General features: G+C 39.2%; 1 protein-coding gene across 1 annotated transcript in view; it reads left to right on the forward strand.

Annotated features, from left to right (window-relative positions):
- BANK1 (B cell scaffold protein with ankyrin repeats 1) overlaps positions 1-20,733 on the forward strand; it is a 437,320-nt gene that overhangs the window by 132,027 nt on the left and 284,560 nt on the right. Inside the window, exons 4-5 of the mRNA XM_073601593.1 lie at positions 11,311-11,452; positions 18,178-18,320. Coding sequence (XP_073457694.1) covers positions 11,311-11,452; positions 18,178-18,320 — 285 coding nt within the window. The remainder of the gene's footprint in view (positions 1-11,310; positions 11,453-18,177; positions 18,321-20,733) is intronic.

The following is a 20,733-nucleotide window of genomic DNA, read 5'->3' on the forward strand; positions in this document are numbered from 1 at the left end:
GTATTTAGACTGACAGCTGGCTAAAGACACATTTTAATTTCAATGATTGCAATAATTATCTGGTTTTAAGAAAGCTACCTATCTATTAATAAATATATTGCTTCAATTAATATGTTGCGTACACACAATCTGAATTTCTCATGAAAAATTTTGGATGGGAGCTTGTTGTCGGAAATTCCATCGGACATTTTTTGTCGGAATTTCTGACAACAAAAATTTGAGAGCTGGTTCTCAAATTTTCCCACAACAAGATCCGTTGTCAGAAATTCTGATCGTGTGTACACAATTCCGACGCACAAAATTCCACGCATGCTCGGAATCAAGCAGAAGAGCCGCACTGGTTATTGAACTTCACTTTTCTCGGCTCATCGTACATGTTGTATGTCACCACATTCTTGACGTTCGGAATTTCTGACAACATTTGACCGTGTGTATGCAAGAAAAGTTTGAGCCAACATCCGTCGGAAATAAATACAGGATTTTGTTGTCGGAATGTCCGATCATGTGTACGCAGCATTAAACAGAAATTTGGTGGTGATAAAACTGTGTACCAATTCTCTACTTACTATTTCCATTCTTAAATACAAACCTTATAGACCTGTGTGTGTTTTTGTCTCTCTCTCACGTTGTATATATAGATAAAGGTGTTCTATTGGGTTGAGGTCAGGACTCTGTGCAGGCCAGTCAAGTTCCTCCACCCCAAACTCGCTCATTCATGTCTTTATGGACCTTGCTTTGTGCACTGGTCCAAAATATTTGGTGGAGGGGGGATTATGGTATGGAGTTGTTTTTCAGGGGTTGGGCTTGGCCTCTTAGTTCCAGTGAAGAGAACTCTTAAGACATCAGCATACCAAGACATTTTGGACAAGTTCATGCTCCCAACTTTGGAGATATCCCGTTCCTGTTCCAACAAGACTGCGCACCAGTGCATAAACAAGGTCCATAAAGTTATGGATGAGCAAGTTTAGGGTGGAGGTACTTGACTGTCCTCCACAGAATCCTGACCCAACCCGATAGAACACCTTTGGGAGAAATTAGAGCAGAGACTGCAAGCCAGGCCCTCTCGTCCAACATCAGTGCCTGACCTCAGAAATGATTGGTCAAACATTCCCATAGACACACTCCTAAACCTTGTGGACAGCCTTCTCAGAAGAGTTGAAGCTGTTATAGATGCAAAGGGTGGGCCAACTCAATATTGAACCCTACGGACTAAGACTGGGATACCATTAAAGGTCATGTGTGTGGAAAGGCAGGTGTCCCAACTTTTGACAATATAGTATATATATATATATATATATATATATATATATATATATATATATATATATATATATACACAGTGGGGCAAAAAAGTATTTAGTTAGCCACCAACTGTGCAAGTTCTCCGTCTTAAAAAGATGAGAGAGGCCTGTAATTTTCATCATAGGTATACCTCAACTATGAGAGACAAAATGTGGAAACAAATCCAGACAATCACATTGTCTGATTTTTGAAAGAATTTATTTGCAAATTATGGTGGAAAATAAGTATTTGGTCACCTACAAACAAGCAAGATTTCTGGCTCTCACAGACCTGTATCTTCTTCTTTAAGAGGCTCCTCTGTCCTCCACTCATTACCTGTATTAATGGCACCTGTTTGAACTTGTTATCAGTATAAAAGACACCTGTCCACAACCTCAAACAGTCACACTCCAAACTCCACTATGGTGAAGACCAAAGAGCTGTCGAAGGACACCAGAAACAAAATTGTAGACCTGCACCAGGCTGGGAAGACTGAATCTGCAATAGGCAAGCAGCTTGGTGTGAAGAAATCAGCTGTGGGAGCAATAATTAGAAAATGGAAGACATACAAGACCACTGATAATCTCCCTTGATCTGGGGCTCCACGCAAGATCTCACCCCATGGGGTCAAAATGATCACAAGAACGGTGAGCAAAAATCCCAGAACCACACGGGGGGAACTAGTGAATGACCTACAGAGAGCTGGGACCAACGTAACAAAGGCTACCATCAGTAACACACTACGCCGCCAGGGACTCAGATCCTGCAGTGCCAGACGTGTCCCCCTGCTTAAGCCAGTACATGTCCGGGTCCGTCTGAGGTTTGCTATAGAGCATTTGAATGATCCAGAAGAGGATTGGGAGAATGTCATATGGTCAGATGAAACCAAAGTAGAACTGTTTGGTAGAAACATAACTTGTCGTGTTTGGAGGAGAGAGAATGATATGTTGCAACCAAAGAACACCATACCTACTGTGAAGCATGGGGATGGCAACATCATGCTTTGGGGCTGTTTCTCTGCAAAGGGAACAGGACGACTGATCCGTGTACATGAAAGAATGAATGGAGCCATGTATCATGAGATTTTGAGTGCAAACCTCCTCCCATCAGCAAGGGCATTGAAGATGAAACGTGGCTGGGTCTTTCAGCATGACAATGATCCCAAACACACCGCCCGGGCAACGAAGGAGTGGCTTCGTAAGAAGCATTTCAAGGTCCTGGAGTGGCCCATCCAGTCTCCAGATCTCAAACCCATTGAAAACCTTTGGAGGGAGTTGAAAGTCTGTGTTGCCCAGCGACAGCCCCAAAACTTCACTGCTCTAGAAGAGAGCTGCATGGAGGAATGGGCCAACATACCAGCAACAGTGTGTGACAACCCTGTCATTGCCAACAAAAGATATATAACAAAGTATTGAGATGTACTTTTGATATTGACCAAATACTTATTTTCCACCATAATTTGCAAATAAATTCTTTCAAAAATCAGACAATGTGATTGTCTGGATTTGTTTCCACATTTTGTCTCTCATAGTTGAGGTATACCTATGATGACAATTACAGGCCTCTCTCATCTTTTTAAGTGGGAGAACTTGCACAGTTGGTGGCTGACTAAATACTTTTTTGCCCCACTGTATATATATATATATATATATATATATATATATATATATATATATATACATACATACACACACACTGTAATGATTTAATTTTGCTTAAAGGTTGTATGAAAAGGACATTGGTGCAGAAATATCAATCTATAAAAAAAAACTTTTAAAACTGTCTTAGAATAAAAAAAGTCCTTAACCAAGTATAACCTTTTTGGGGTGAATTTACTAAAGGCAAATAGACTGTGCACCTTGCAAGTGCAGTTGCACTCATTTTCCACTGGGGCCTAGTGAATGCGGTGAAGCTTCGCTTTGTAAAGAATACCCAATCAAGTGCAAGGAAAAAAACCTGCGTTTTTGCTGATTTGATGATGGAAATCAGTAGAACTTTAGGACAAAAGATATTTGACTAACTAATTGGGAGAGAGAGAGAGGTTCAGGTCCACATCCCCAATACAATATGTAAAACCAAAGTTCCTCAAAAAATGGGACTTTAGAGGACCATGAACACTCAGAAGAATAGAAGTTTTATATAAAATTATACAAATTTATTACAAAGAGTAAATAACATGATACAACGCGAATGAGACTAAAACAAGATATACAAAAACAGTCCAGAGACTGACAAATGGAAGAGGCCCAAACCAACTGTCGAGGAGACAGATGAAATCCAACGCGTTTCAACCAGTAAGGTAAGGGTCTTCTTCAGGGAAAGAGAATGGGCTGAGAACTTCCAGATGAATACAAACAATCTACAATATTAATATAAACATAATTATACATAGGATTCAAAATATAACATATTTTGTAGACTAATCATCTTAATCATTATTTATAAAAGTAGAGCAAAAAACATAGATGTTGGTATCAGTACTGACCTCATGCTCAACATAGAAGAAGAAAACAGAGATGCCCAAAAGACGTCAAACAGGCCAAAGCAAGATGGAGATAAATCATGCCCATGTGGAACTGCATCTGAGAACTGCCTCCCACAAGGGGGGCCGGAGCAGTCACAGAGGACAGACCAACACGGATCTGAATATAAGACAGAAAAATAAAATGAAAACAAAGGAAAAATGTCATGAACCAATGTACAAACTGAATGGACGCTCACTAGCGTCCACCATATATATGCAAATGCACATACCTATCACTTTAGAGTTTGTGGAATAAATCTTGCAATGCAAAAGGTTCTTACATAGACCCGCATCACCTAACAATGGCCACTAATGATAAGATAAGACTCCGCCGCAGAAGGAATCATATAGACATCCTATTTTGAAGGTTGGTGCCCCGAATATATACGGAAGTCAGCTAGATAACCAGCAATCAACCTAAAAGCAAACAGTCAAATATAATATGCATTTATATAATGCAGGGAAATTTATCCCAGTATAATTATTACGCAGAGGAAATTACCCCATCATTGCAAAGAGGTATCAGGAAGTGCTGGCTCTGAAACTTACCTAAAGGGTGTCACAGGTGCAGGGATGCCCTATGCCTCCAGAATGAAGCAGGGCTGATACTGAGCTGCCAAGTTTATATAGTGGCTATAATGAGAGGGGGGTGTGGCGAAGATGGAGATTTATCTCCATCTTGCTTTGGCCTGCTTGACGTCCTTTGGGCGTCTCTATTTTCTTCTCCTATGTTAAGCATATGATCTCCATTATTTGTAACACGTAACACACATGAGGTCAGTACTGATACCAACATCTATGTTTTTTGCTCTACTTTTATAGATAATGATTAAGATAATTAGTCTACAAAATATGTTATATTTTGAATTCTATGTGTAATTATGTTTATATTAATATTGTAGATTGTTTGTACTCATCTGGAAGTTTTCAGCCCATTTTCTCTCCCCGAAGAAGACCCTTACCTTACTGGTTGAAATGCATTAGATTTCATCTGTCTCCTCGACAGTTGGTTTGGGCCTCTTCCACTTGTCAGTCTTTGGACTGTTTTTGTATATCATGTGTTTTAGTCTTATTCGTGTTGTATCATTTACTCTTTGTAATACATTTGTATAATTTTTTACAAAACTTCTATTCTACTGAGTATTCAAGTCCCGTTTTTTGAGAAACTTTGGTTTTACATCAGTAGAACTTTACAACATTTACTAAGCTCTGGGGAAAGTGATTGTAACTGCACTTGAAAAAGGCACAGTCTATTTGCCTTGAGTAAATCTATCCCTTAATTTACAATTAAGGGAGAGGGAATAAAAATGATCTGATGCACCCATAAGATCATTTATCGTGCCATCAGTATATAATAGGCAAACATTTATTCACTGATTTACTGGCTAACTGAAGGCTAGTAAAAGTCACTTTAAGTAAGTGCCAGAAACCATGAATCAGACCAAGACAGAAGTACAGTTAAATCACACTTGTTTAATAATAAAAGTAAATAGAACAAACGTAGTCAAAACATAGCCAAAGTTTGGTAACCAGAATGGATAGTCAGACAAGTCAGAAAGTCAGGAAGCCAGGGAACAATGTAGTGGAAAAGCAAGCAGGATCTTGAGCCAAAAGGAATGTCAGCCAAGCAAGTCTTTAACAGGAACACGGGAGATAGTCTCTGTGATGTTGACCAAGGCGAAGGCAGAGATCATCTGGGCTGGACGGCATAAGTAGGCAGGACTGACGAGCAGGATATCATCAACAGGTGGTCACTGTGGAGGGAGAGGAGCTGGCAACAATTAGCCAACAGCTGCGCAGCCAGCTCAGAGAAGGAAGGGCTGAGCCCAGCCCTGACAGTAAGCAATTCTTTTTTTAAACTCTTTAGATAGATTGCAAATTTCACAAACATATATGCACAATTATCTGCATACAACATGTACTTTTTCAGTGACTTAACAGGGAAACACTTTTTATTACAGATTTATGCAGATTGTAAGTTCCCATAACCATTGCCTCTCCAGCCATTAAGACAGCTGAGCAATGTATTAACAGAGTAAAACATCAGTATTCTGATGGAACTGATCCAAGGATATACAACGCTCCAACATTTATTACAATAATATCACCATGTTGGATTCTAGTCATTAAACACAGAGATCATAAAAGTGATAGATTATGAAACTATTATGAGATCAGCACTTTTACAGGCATGAATAAATACCTTCATGTACTTTGTTTTATACAATTTCTGCAGTTTTTGCTTTGCAATGCATTCCTTTGCATTAAGATATATGAAGAAAATGTCCACACACATAATATATATAGCCAAAGTGACAGTGGGAGACCCTGCCACTGTGTAAGAATAGGCAAAAGTGACACAGGATTCGCAGGAATGCAGAGTGTGGGTCTCCGGAATATTGATTCTGAATAGAGATCACTGTTTTCTCTGGGTTTTGTCATTCACAGACTATGGTCTGAAGTTTATAGTATTGGGAGGGATGATGCCTCCAACCCAGTGTTCAGGTTTTGCCAGAGAACTGCAGGTTGTGGGTGCAGGAGTGCACAGCTCTTGTAATCATAGACCTGGGTATAGCTCAAGACTTCAGATAGGGGACAGGTGTACTTCACTTAGGAGACAGGACTTCTCCATGCAGGAGTCAGGGTGTTCCCTGTTGAGAGGCCAGGAAGTGGGCCAGTTTAGCAAAATGCTAAGAGAGCTGAGGAATCTGTGAAAGATACAAGTATTTTATGAAAAGACAGGGGTGCTGTGAGGCAATCTGAGGCTGAGGAACCATACCAGAAACCTAAGCTTAAGTCCTCAGCAGTGGCACTGCAAAAGGAAGCCAGGAGGCACTAAAGAGTATCATACAGCTGGTGGAAGGAAAGTGTAAGATTTCCATAACTTCCCAGAACAGGAGCACATCGAAATAAGGGAGAAGAAGAGGTTTTGATGGATTTGGGCGGGGGGGGGGGGGGGTCATAATCAACTAGTAATGAAGTAAGAGCTTTTGAGCATTCATCTTAATGCTTTGGATTCTGAAGGTACATGTGCATATCACCAGACCTGTGCACCAGACCTTCCCATGGAAAGGTTTGCCAAGGCCAGTGGTTTGAATTGCAAGAATGATAGTGGCATCCAGATTGGGAATACATTTCAACCCTTAAAGAGTCCTGTCATCCCAGCCTGATCCTGTACCGGTGGCAAGTAGAGTATGACTGATGATGAACACTCCATAGATTATGAGCTGTAGAAAACTTAAAAACACACCTTGTCAGCATATATATATATATATATATATATATATATATATATATATATATATGCCTGGATCTTGGCAGCAGTGTACATGTATCTGTATGCCATTATAGAGAATAATTTTAAGCCTACCTGCTTCAAACATGCAGGTTGATAACTGTATACAAGTTTTCAATACAGTTTTCACGCAATGGGATTTCCCAGTCCTTGTGGGCAGTATTCCACTGTATAACTATCCAGTGGAAAGTTGGGACTAGACCAGGGGTGTCCAACCTTTTGACCTTCCTGGGCCACATTGGAAAAAGAGGAATTGTCTTGGGACACATATAAAATACACTAACAATAAGAATAGCTGTTGATCAGAAAAAGTCGGGCAGATTACAAGTTAACGATTACTGATATAGATAATGTACCTATCTGAGTAATAAAATACATTTTTATGTAGTATTTTGTTAATTTTTTTTATTATAAAAGTAAAAGAGGGGAACTTAAAACTAGTGGGATATTTGACTCATAAACGAATAAACGAATGCATCAATATCTGGTTCCATGGATGTAGTAGAAAATCTTAACCAATTCTGGTGCTCAACAGATATTTTGGTTCTAGTTTTGCCCTTTGTTTGCTGCATCCTTGAAAATAGTTGCTCACAAATATAGGTGCTGTCAAAAACCGATGACATGAGTAAGGTGTGATTGTGAAGAGTGGGATATTTTTGGGGGGAAGATAAAACATATAAAAGTCCAGTAAACTCAATTTTACAAAAAATTCTCCCCAAAAATCAACATTTTTAAGTAAGTTTACGATTTGGTGTTGGGCTGCATTCATAGCCATTTGGGGTCACATGCAGCCCTTAAGCCGCAGGTTGGATACCCTTGGACTACACTATGCTTGTGTCAGCTACAGCCCAATTATATAACTTTAAAGAACTGCTATTTTATATGCTGTGTGTGGGCACTTTAAAGCAAACCTCTCATGAGAGAAAAGCAGAGGCTGCCTTTGCTGATTTCCTCTTCCTCTTTCCTCTTCTGCTAGTTGCCAGCTATCATTCTGTCCCCCTTACTTTAATATATTGAGTCACAGTTCTGGGACTTTCATGATCTGCAGTTTTTTTTTCCAGGTCAGTGATTTAGAAAGTTCTGAAACTAGAAGATCAACAAAACAACCAGTATCTAGCTTTTCAGAAAGAGGTCAGCAATGACAGCCCAGTATATCAGATTTACTTTAGATGTTGCTGCAGTGAATAACTATTCTATTGTTCTATACGAAAACAATAAGTTTAGTAATTAAAGTAATGCCATGTTCAATTCAGTCATAGAAATCACGTGCAGGTAAATATATATATATATATATATATATATATATATATATATATATTTCCCTAGCAAATAATTCTGTATTCAAGGGCATTATAGCTTCACAGTATTTACAAAGCTCAGTGCACATTCACCTTGCTGAGTACTCTCTACTCTGCATAATATGGAAATGCAATAGTTTAAGTAAATATAAACTGCTAAATACCTTTTCTCAGCAGCAGTATATAGCAGTCTTGTGACATCTATCGTGTCTGATTAAAGCTTGCTGGATGGGTTTTCATACTGCTCTAGCTGTCTCATGAGGATGCAGGACCCCTGACCCTCTGTCTGGACAGTGCTGATTAGCACTGTGCTGATTACATGCCCTCTCCCAAGAAAAAAAAACTCTAGCAATACAAACCCAACTGAGCATGTGCAGCTTGTCCCCTACCCTCTATACCACCCAGAGATGAATTGGGGACACTTGAAGAAGGTGAGGATCAGACAGGATCAAAAAGCCTTTTTACACAATGCAGAGGATTAGCCCCTTAGGTACAGACTGATTTTATTGTTGTGGGTTTAGTAACACTTTAAGTACCTGTTTACTGAACTAATACTCGAAGATATTGCTCTAGCTTCTCAACATTTTAAGTCTTGTTTACTTATTAAAAGTTATCAAAATCAATTAAGAGTTCATTCTGAAATTTGTAATCCATTGGAGAGATTCCTTCACTTCCTGTCTGGTTGTCCCCAAAAACATGAAGTGAGGGGAAACCTCTCCAACAGATATACAGACAGAAGTAAAAAGTCCTTTGAAAACAGTTTAATTAAATAGAGGAATGCCAGAAATTCTGTCAGCTTTTCATTGTTGTTTGTTTCCTGGGTGCAAATGTTTCCTCTATCCCTGTCTGAAAATAATTTGCCCCCAGAACAGAAAGTAAGGGGGAAATCTCTCAACAGAACCTCAGATAGCAGCAAAACCTGACATGGGTTCTACCAGTTCCATATTTGATATAACACAACCCCAACAAAAGTTTTAAGCTTACCTACCCTTTGGAGCCGAGAGTCAGATTTTGCATATGGAACTCTCCAGGTTCAGGCATCATGAGGTACACAGTAGGACACATTGGTACACACAATGTCAGCCAGTGTTTTTGGTGCCAACATTTTGGCATGGGAACATTTTGGTGCAGAAGAGTTAAGCTTTAGTCCGTTTATAGTGAATGACAAGTTAAATATGGAGTTCAGTTAGCAGTGAGAATTAGTTTAAGAACTGGTTGTAAACCCTTACATATACCCAGTAAAGTAACAGGCCTCAGGTGATACACAGAGCTGAAACAAATCTTCCTACAGAAATTGTACCTGTTTATCTATGGTCTTTTCTTCTTGACATCTGTTCAAAGTACTGACTTTATAAGCTTGTCTGAGAGTTCTGAAAAAATGGGGTGGAGAGCTGAAGTTACACTCTGCAGAGCTTAGCGAGGAGAGCTGATTGGAGTGAAGGGACAACCCCTCCCCCTTTCACACAGCACATAGAAACATAGCTGAGTTTGTCAATCAGCTGGAGGTCCCTCCCCTGACACCACTATTGGTGTATTGGTGTCAGGAAAACCTGTCAGAAGTTATTTAATGCTGATAGCAGAGGAATGAAGCAGCAGACAGAAATGACACTTAGTGCTCGTAATTGAGGCAAGTACACATTATAGAGGGATATGCTTTGTTAATATTTCATGTCTGAAGTTTACAACCACTTTAAGATTATGTTTGGTGTTAAGATATTAACTGGTAATGGTAAGGGTTAATTGTAAGTGTCATGTTAAGGGTTAATGTTAGAGTTAAGAGTTGAGATTGGGGTTGAAGTAAACTGATCAGTTTTGAACACAAATCTAAACTGACATTACAAAAGTAGACATCAAGAAGTCTCTGTACCTACCTTTGACAGTTTCCTAAGTCCACTGGAAGCCCTGGCTATTGGATCTCTGTAATATACCACTTTCATTACTTCTTAGATGTCTTGAGAGTTCTGGCTCACCCCATTCTGTACTTCCTAGTGGCCAGTAAGTCCGTTCATCTAATTGATGGTCCAATTGAAAGGTTCAGGGTGTGGGTAGGAGGAACATCCTTCACTACTGAAAGAAAGAGTCAAATGTATTTATAACAGCATTAGGAAAATTGAAAAGACCTACACAGCATGTGCTAGGCACGAATAAGTTCCTACTTTTTGGTAATGGGGTCAGTTTAGATGGAACTGACAAGTGTACTTTATGTGTTACATGTTATCTTCAGAAGTTGGGTTTTGTTTTAGGACTGAAGTGACTGTAGGATTAAAGTGATTGTAAAGTCTTGTTTTTTTTTCTATTAAAATAACAAACATGTTATACTTACCTGCTCTGTGTAATGATTTTGCACAGGGAAGCCTGGATCCTTCTCTTCTCAGGTTCCTGGCTGGAGGTCCTGGCCCCACCTTCCTGTTGAGTGCCCCCACAGCTAGCAGCTTGCTATGGGGGCACCCGAGCCGAGCTGTGGTTCCGTGTATCCATTCAGAGACGGAGCTGTGGTTCGCCCCCCCCCTCGCTCTCCTGATTGGCTAACTGATTTTGATTGAAAGCAGCAGGAGCCAATGGCGCCACTTCTGTGTCTTGGGCAATCAGGAGGGAGAGTCTGGCTCCATTGATTGCCAGTCTAATTCACATGTTATGCGCATCCAATTTGCATATATGTGGACCAAGCCTTACAGATCTTTAAGCAGCTGTGTGCAAAGGCCCATAGAAAACAATACACTTGTGTTAAAAAAAATGCTGAATGCCTAAAAATGCTGTATTTTGTCACCTGTGTGCAACTATAAGAGCCCTGATACCACAAAAGGTGTATTTTATTTACAGCGTGTTTTAATAGGCCAACTGACAATCAATGTGCTTTTGGTGTTTTCCTTTGATGTATATTATCTTAATTTATTCTTATATTTCCTTTTTAGAATCCAGGTGAATTATTTATTATTTTACAAGATGAAATGCCCAAAAATTCAAATATTGAAGTTGAATTCTGTACAGAAAATCAGGTTATTAGGAGAACACCACTGCAGTGGAATGAAAAGATACTGTGTTTAAAGGCTCTGGGTAAGAAAAGGCAACTTCATTCAATCTTTACTGTATGACCAAATGTTTTCCTGGAATATACTGTACATACATTAAGTATAAGGAACAGAATGCATTACAGTGCTGACATCAATTTACACTTATAACCCCATTTCATTTTATATTTTGAAAGATTCAGCTTAACTCATTCTTATCTAGATGTAATAGCTAGGCTGAAAATAAATAATAAAAATAAATAATAAATAATATGTAATATATAAATCAAGCAGCAGAACTGAAAGGTAGCTTTAGTCACAAGATGGTCTAGCTCATGCAAAGCACACTCATCAACTGTATCTCTATAGGCTCACAACTGATGGATTTGGTTTCAATAGGGAATTGTAAATAACAAGATGTGCTGCCACAAACAATATCATTTGATTTTAATTTATAATCACGTATTATTCGTAGGTATAATTAGGCACAGATTTGTAAAAAAGAAGGTATCTCTAGGAAAATATAATATATGTGTCTTAGTCTGCACAGAGGGGCATACATTTAAATGAACATTAAATGTGCAAGTTTAAAAAATGTTATATATGTAAATAAGAAATAAATATTTGTCAAAACTAGAATTTTTGGGTGTAAAATCCCAAACATTTTACCAAAAACTTTTATCTTTGGGGCTCAACCATTTGCCCCGAAATTATTTTTTTATTGTTAAAGTGTGCCAAAGCAACAAAAAACTGCAAGTACAGAAAAATACCTGATCTGGCAAAAACAAGTTCCTAACTCCCTTTTGGGCTAACAACTCAGTGCCTTTGTTTCACTGTAATTTTGTAGTGGAGTATCTTTTTGCTCAACATGAAGGTGCAGGCCCCTTTAACTCTATATTCCACATTTCCCTGAGTTCCTAGATATTGCCACAAAAGATAAGTTCCTCAGCTTCCCTCCATCAACAGCTCAGAGAGACTACACCTGATGAGGCAGAGGTAGCTGGGCCAGTGACCTACAACCAGGTAAGAAGTCCTCCATTGTCAAAACTAGTGTGTGGGCAGCCAGGCGAAAGCCTAATAGCACACAGTTTCTCCAAAACACCTAGCTACTGTGGGTAGCCCCTCTCCCAATTGCTACCTGAGTACCAGAGTTGCTCCAGTGGGTTGTCCTTTGCCCTTGGGCCATGAATCCCTCTAGCTGTTTACCCGTGTTCACTTGTGTTACCAGAAGAATCACAAGTAGCGGTGTTCTGTACTGTTTTACTAAAGTAGTAAGTCTCAGTCTCAGTCTATGTTGTGGTAGTGTTTTAGAGATACTATGCTATACCACCACATGTTACCCCGAATAAGACACAGAGACATTGCTATGAAGATTTCCTTTATCTGCAAGGTATGCGTAGTTTTTTAGCCATTATGAACATGTTTTTCATTATTTCTCCTACCATTGCACCTGTTTAATAATCAGTAAATGACAATTACTTTCTGTCTAATCACCCATTCTGCGAAAATCAACCTAGCGTTGTAAGCCCTGCCTTCAGAACTACAGAACTCCACCTATCTCTAATCCATCTCTGCCCCACTCCCAGAAAAAAAATATTGCTATTACCTCAACTCCCAAGTGCCTGCCCACACAACGTGTTTAGGGTAAGGGTTCTTGGGAGGTGTGGTTCTGGTCTAATGCTTAAATCAGTAGTAAATGACCTATTGGCAGGTGCTCCTGCAAGAGCTTATTACACCTAGTAATGATGTCACAGAGAGTAATAAACACTGTTTCTTGGTACAGGAACAAGATAAAAGAAAATATTCATGCTACTGCATGCTGCAGAGAAGGAGGTTTGGGGGTAAATGTAGGTAGTGCCTGGACACACACCTTTTAGGCTCGGTTCACACAAGGGCAACACGACTTGCAGGCCAACTCTGTGAGGCAACCTGCACACGACTTCAGCGGCGACTTGCAAAACGACTTCTGTATAGAAGTCAATGCAAGTCGCCTGAAGTCGCCCCAAAGGTAGTACAGGAACCTTTTTCTAAGTCGGAGCAACTTGAGTCGCTCCTATTAGAATGGTTCCATTGTACAGAACGGGACGCGACTTGTCAGACGGCTAAGTCGCCTGACAAGTCGCCCCTGTGTGAACCGGGGCTAAAAGGAATGCATGCATAACATATTGTTACTGCATTAAATAAATATTTTTGTTTCATTGTCAAATGACTGTTTAAACACTGTCATTTTTGTCTCTTACTTTTTTAACCTCTGTACAAAAACATAAGGGTAACATGAAAAAGCTTTTTTTTTTCAGGGTAAAATGAAAAACCTTTTTTATTCTAAATAAAAAATAGCTGACAAAAATATATATATATATTAATCGATTAGCCTGTAGAAGCAGGAGAGATAAGCAGCTGCATTGTGTTTTTGAATATATTGTCTTTACGTGTTATGCTCAGGACAGAGAAAAAAGCATTTTTTGGGGTTTTTTTTCTGGGATAAACATGATTTTTTCTTCTTTGTTGGTTGAACTGGGATGACTTGTGTTGTTCTCAACCAAATTAACTATGTGTTTATGTAATTATGGGCTTGATTTACCAAAACTGGAGAGTACAAAATCTGGTGCAGCTCTGCATAGAAACCAGTTTCCAGGTTTTTTGTCAAGGCTTAATTGAACAAGCTGCAGTTAGAAGCTGATTGGCTCACATGCACAGCTGCACCAGATTTTGCATTCTCCAGTTTTAGTAAATCAACCTCTATGTAACTGCAACTTTTCATGGTTATGATTTTCAGCCAACAGATAAAGCTCTAAAATCATTTTCACATGTTTACCATGTGATTTAATCTTCACTGCTTTGATGAAATATGCTTCACACAGTTTACAAAGCTCAGTAGCTGAAGCTCAGCTTACACACACAGTCAAGTCATAGAAGTTACTTTTCCTCACTACTTCCTTACTCTGTATGGCTCTGTCTAGAGTTTCTATCAGAGAAATGTACTGTAGATAGAAAGGATTATTGCTGCAGATTTTATTTTATTTAAAACCATAATATTTTGCAAGACTAGCGTCATTGGTGTATGCTGTATGAAAAAATTGATTTGCAAATAAAAACATTTGATATAAATAGTAAACAAAATAAAGTAGTTTAAAATAGTAACGTAAAAAACTTTAAAAAATAGTTTTTCTTTAACTACAATATAGTTCAAGTTATAAGTATCACTTACAATAATCTGCTATAGCAGATATTGTAGAGCATGAAATTACTTATTCCTGCTAAAATCTGCTTAGATATGCTATATTTTTCAGTGTTGCTGAAGGTTTTTTTCTCTAAGAAAACAATGTGTAAATAATTCAGAAAACATGTCAATTAATCAGAATTTATTGCTTACAGTTCATCATTTTTAGATCTTCTTTTTTTCCCATATTTATACTTTTAGGTAGAACAAATTTGCTTATGCTGCACTGTGGATAGTTTGTTGCAGAGAAGTTTATTGACAATATAATTATATACTTTGTTTAGCAGCTAGCTCAGGAATTATGAAATGAATAAAAATTATATCAGTAATCAGTATAGTGGCAATATGAAATATATTTTTCATATGTCTGATGGCAGAGAAAGTTATATTTCAATTTTTATGTACATTTAAAAAAGACCAGGTTTTGACCAATTGGATTTCAGTTAAAGGAAAATATATTATCAAAATATTATTATTATACAGGATTTATATAGCGCCAACAGTGTTTGCAGCACTTTACAACATGAGGGCCTGACCGACAATTCATTATAGCCGCAAGTACTTTTAAATGACTTTTTTCCTTTAGAAATGTCATTTTGCTCTCGGACTGTTGTAAACACTGGAAACATGCGTCACTTTACTATAGATACCCTTTTGATTTCTCACATAGGCTTTTAACCACTTGACATCCGCGCTATGGCCGAATGACGTCCACAGCGCGGACCTGAATTCCCGGGACCCTGTGCACGTGCCCTGCAGGGCGCGCGCCCAGCTCGATGTGATCGCCGAGTCACTGAGACTCGGGTGATCACCGATCCAAGTAAGGGGCCGGTCCCAGCCCCTTACAATGTGATCAGCTATCAGCCAATGACAGCTGATCACATGATGTAAACAAAAGATCGGTAACCTTTTTTTTTTCTACTCACGCTGATAGCGTGAGTAGAAAAAAAAGCCGATCACCTGCTCAGATGCGAGGGACATCTGTCATGAAGTGGAAGAGGCGCATCTGCCTCATCTGTGCCACCTAACAGTGCCCACAAGTGCCACTTAACAGTGCCCACAAGTGCCACCTAACAGTGCCCACAGTGCCACCTATCAATGTCCACAAGTGTCACCTATCAATGCCCACCAGTAGTTCCAATCAGTGCCACCTAGCAGTGCTGCCTATCAGTGTAACTGATCAGTGCCCATTATTGCTACCCATCAGTGCCCATCACTGCCACCCATCAGTGCACATCACTGCCGCCTATCAGTGCCCATCAGTGCCGCCTCATCAGCGTACATCAATGAAGGAGAAAAATTACCTGTTTTAAATTTTTTATAACAAAATTTTTTTTTTTTTTTAATTCAGTCTTTTTACATTTTTTTTAACAAGTACAAGTACCACCAAAAGAAAGCTCTATTTGTGGGGAAAAAATTATAAAAATTTCATTTGGGTACAGTGTTGTATGACTGCGTAATTGTCATTCAAAGTGTGTCAGTGCTGAAAGCTGAAAATTGGTCTGGATAGCAGGGGGGTTTAAGTACCCAGTAAGTAAGTGGTTAAAGGGTGTTCCGCGGCTTACGAATTTGCCACGAACACCCCAAATTGTTCGCTATTCGGCGAACAGGCAAACACCCGATGTTCGAGTCGAACTTACATTCAACTCGAACATCTGGACCATCCCTAGTGTTAAGGTATATGTATATATGTAAATCTGTGGGGGCTAAAATGTGAGAAATGTGAGAAAAAAACAAAGAATAAACATTCAAACTATATGCCGAGTAGGGCTTCCAGCCTGTGATTCAGTGACACTGTTGTTAAGATACATGAGTTTGTCGTGAGTACCAATGCATTGTGTTGTTTCTACTGGGTCAGGTTTATTGTTTATGCTTTTATGTATTATTATATCTAAAACTCACTTATCACACTAGTGGTCTATGAGCTGTAGATCAGAAAATTATTTCAGGGGTTCCCTAAAAAAAATGTCACGGGTTCCTCAAATGTAAAGAGATTGAGAAAGGCTGGTCTACAGAACTTGTAAATAGAACAGGTAGAACAGTTAAGTTATACATATAATGAGAGTGGGATTTATTTACTAAAGGAGTAAAGAATGTTCACTTAGCAATCTGAATGTTTATTAAGCTATCTTGCACATGGTTGAATGATGAAAGTGAAGGCAACTACTTATGTATTATTTCACAAGAAAGAATAAAAAAGTTATGACAAGGAACACGTATCTCCCGCAATGTAAAATACATACTGAAGGGGTAAAAGACCAAACATTTCTAAACAAGAAGCAACATATAAAAGGGCGTTCTTCTAAAAATCTTCACAGTCAGTATATATTGTACTATCAGTGTGGGGTAACCCCAGAACTTGTTCAAAACTCTAAATGTTACATTAACAAGACACATCTCAGGCTCGTTTAACATTAAAGGACAGAGCAGCTACATATTGCTTTCCCAAGCTTAGGGTCAGCTCGGAAACCTTAGTGGATTAGAGATGCACCTGGCAGTAGCTGTATACATACGTGAAAGGGAACCTATACCTCCAGGAAGAGGAAGCCATATCCCTCTTCCTCCAGAAACTCGTCTTCACTCTGAGGAAGTAGTTAGGTTTATAGGGAATAGGCGAGAAGTGAAAATCTCTGCATCTCTACTAAGTCAAGCCCAGTGTGTACTTTGACAGACAATGATGGAGTACGTTTAGACAAATTAGTTACCAATGTGATTATCCTAGGCCAGATCATATGTCTAGCTAAAAAACAGAGTGTGAAGACTTGTCTTGAAGTTTAGAGGGGTTGGTTAGCTTTGATGAATAGCAATGTTGGAGTGAAAATGGTCATTTGCAGAGCAAAATGCAAAATTTGGTAGAGCTCCACTGCTTTTATTAATAATTTAGAAGAAGGTTGGTTTTATGCACATGCATTTGGGGAAAGAGATTAAATGTGAAAAGATTTATGGAGGGGCATGGCTAAAGAGGGCTTTTTAGATACTCAAAGGGTACTTTCTGTGCACTGAGTAGCCAGTGGAGGGAAGGGGTGAAAAGTTATTGGAAGAACATAGTAAAGACAAAGAGTAGTAAAACATGAATACAGTCTATAAATATCTTTATTTATTTGCATACTCCAACCTCAAAGCCAGTTTATCAAGCTTACACTTTGTTGGATCAGATTACCTTCATGAAGGGAACATTAATACCTAAATCTGTTTGATTTCTACACAGTCACTTGTGTTTTAGCAACACCTACTCAGATCAGTTTAAGTTGGATTTCTTAAGTGCAGATATTTTAGACTGTTACTATGAAGTTAAAAGGTTCATAGTAAATGTACGGTACATACAATATGGTAAATATGGTCAATTGTGCTCAACAACGTGCAAGTGAAATAAAAAAAAAAGTAGGATGTTTGCTTGCGCATGATTGTTGATTGAAGTAATCATAACTTTTTATTTTATTTACTAAGCTCTGTGAACCATGTTTGTATGCATCTAAGTTTAAGTACGGTATGTATGCATGTTTTGTATTTTTATTAATACATTTCTTGATTTCATGTTATTTGATTTTAAGACTTTCCTCCTGGCCCAGTCATTGTGAATATTTACCATGGAGAAAACATCACAGCAAGCACACAGATTGAGTATTACTCTGCAATTCAAGACCTGAAATATCTGCTTTGCAAAGTGGTAGATCCAATAACATTTATTTGTCAGGTAAATATGCATATTACAACTTATAAGTAGAAAATTCATTGTGGAATGCTGTCAAAGTCAATATGATTTATTTCATATGTAATATACAATATTAAATATGTATGCGCATGTGATCTGGCTAAAAGCTAATTTTTATTACCTTTAGGCAAGTCATTTAAATTGAAAGTCCAGTTACATTTTTTAAAGCATTTTTGTTTTTAGGTTTGGATGGAGTAGGAATGAGGAAACGGTTTAGTTTTGGCTTGAGCAGAAGTCACGGCCCTGTGTAGTGCCTGAGACTTGAATTTAGGGACTCCATAAGGACAGTGATTGATCTGATGATTTTTTTTTCCTTCCAAAGGACCACTTACCAGTTCACTTTGGCAATAGTATAGTGGCAGCTTCCCCTTTTTTCAACAAGAAGCCTGCACTCCAAAGGGATGCTCTTTCTGTGACATAATTGCCCTAACAAGTATTATTCATTACCTTGGTCATGACATCGCATGGGCAGGAGAACAGCTATTTGACTATGGGCTTCCTCTATAGGGGCCATTACGCAGTTTTTCAGTAATTAATTGGGAAGTGGGGGAGTTTTATCAGTTCACTAACACATGGATCAAATATTATTTATACCCATATATACCTAACAAAGTGAGGAAAGGACACAGCTCCTCTGCCAAAACAAAAGTACAGCAGATTTGTTCATCTCATTAGGGAAAATCATCTTTTAACCAAATGAAGAAAAACATATATGTACAATTGGTCTACACTCGCTATATTTGTGATGCCTTCACTCAGGATTATATAACATTATATAACGTTACTGCATACAAATAAATGTCCTCATGAGCTTCTATAGTATGTACAATGTCTACATCTCTTCTTAAGAAAGTTCCTTTTTTTTTGCTAAAAGGACAAATATAGAAATGGCTATTTTATGCAAACACAGTTGTGTTTGTTTTACATAATAGCAAGGGAAGCAGTGTAGGGTATTACAGTAAAGCAATATCATTGTGACTGTAAACAGGACATCAATAAGCAATAAAAACTAAAATGCCACTTCTGATTTTCTAAGCAACAGCTTGAAAAATATAGCATCTTATCGCATTCAGAGGAATTAATACTTCCATTTGCAGCAAAAGTATGGCTCGCTTTAAAAAACAAGAGCTCACTTTACATGGTTACAGAGGGAGGTTCCAGTAAGAATTTAAAGGATAAATTCACCTTTGTTTACTTTTTTTTTCCGAAATTCCAACTCCCCTATGTATCAATATAGCACTTTTTTTGCAAAATTATCAATGCTTTCCATTAATTCTACATACACTTACTTTATTTGTCCTCATCCATGTTTCCAGACCTATCCATTTGTAATGTCTTACCTCCTGGTCTTTTGCACTCTCCAGTTTTAGTAAATAAACCCCATTGTGACAGGTGTAGACAGAGGCGGCCGGCTCTAGACTTTGTGAGGCCTTAGGCAAAACTTAGACATGAGGCCCCACTCATGCCCATAATGGGAAAAAAAACTTCAAGTAATAAAAATGGCTGCAGAAAGATGCACGGATCTAGTGCACAGTTCATCAGCACCACTTCTAGGGCACTCTCCTCACCCATCAGACATATGCAGCCAATAAAACATCTGGGACCCAGCAAGGTGACAATCGCTCTAGGAATTTCCCCTGTGCCTTGGGAGAATTCGGAGGGGTGTCACTGAATCATTCATCATCCACAGGGGAAGGCGAGTGGGGGGATCACAACACAGCGCAGGGAGAGAGGAGGGAGAGAGGAGGGAGAGAGAGAGGAGGGAGTGAGAGGGGAGAGAGAGAGAGAGAGAGAGAGAGAGGAGGGAGTGAGGGGGGAGAGAGAGAGAGGAGGGAGTGAGGGGGGAGAGAGAGAGAGAGAGAGAGAGAGAGGAGGGAGTGAGGGGGAGAGAAAGAGAGAGGAGGGAGTGAGGGGGAGAGAGAGTGAAAGAGAAAGAGAGGGGGAGAGGGGGAGAGAGAGAGAGATAGGGGAGAGAGAATGGGGGCGAGAGAGGGATAGAGGGGGGAGAGAGAGGGGGAGAGGGGGGGTGAGGGAGGGGGTGAGGGAGAAAGAGATCCCTAGCTCTGTCCCTGTCTGCAGCCCCTCCTGTGCCCCATGTCCCAGTCTGCAGTCCCTGTCTGTCGGAAGGTGTGTGTGTGATGCTCGGTATGGTACCTTTCATGCCAGTGGCAGCAGCAGGGTCTGTTCTCGATTCTAGATGGGGACAGTGTTCTGCTCCTTCCAAAGGATCTGTTTGGTGTGAGATGGAGTGGGTCCTGGCCACTTGCACCTTCTGCCCATCCTCATTTTCTGGCCCTAGTCAGCATGTCCTGGGAGGTCTTCAGAGCTCTTCTCCCTCGAAGGCTATCAGTGCTTGCTGCCCTTGCTGCTCATCTTCCTTGCAAGGCACGCCCTG

Source organism: Aquarana catesbeiana, linkage group LG01, assembly GCF_042186555.1.
Source record: "Aquarana catesbeiana isolate 2022-GZ linkage group LG01, ASM4218655v1, whole genome shotgun sequence".
NCBI lineage: Eukaryota > Metazoa > Chordata > Amphibia > Anura > Ranidae > Aquarana > Aquarana catesbeiana.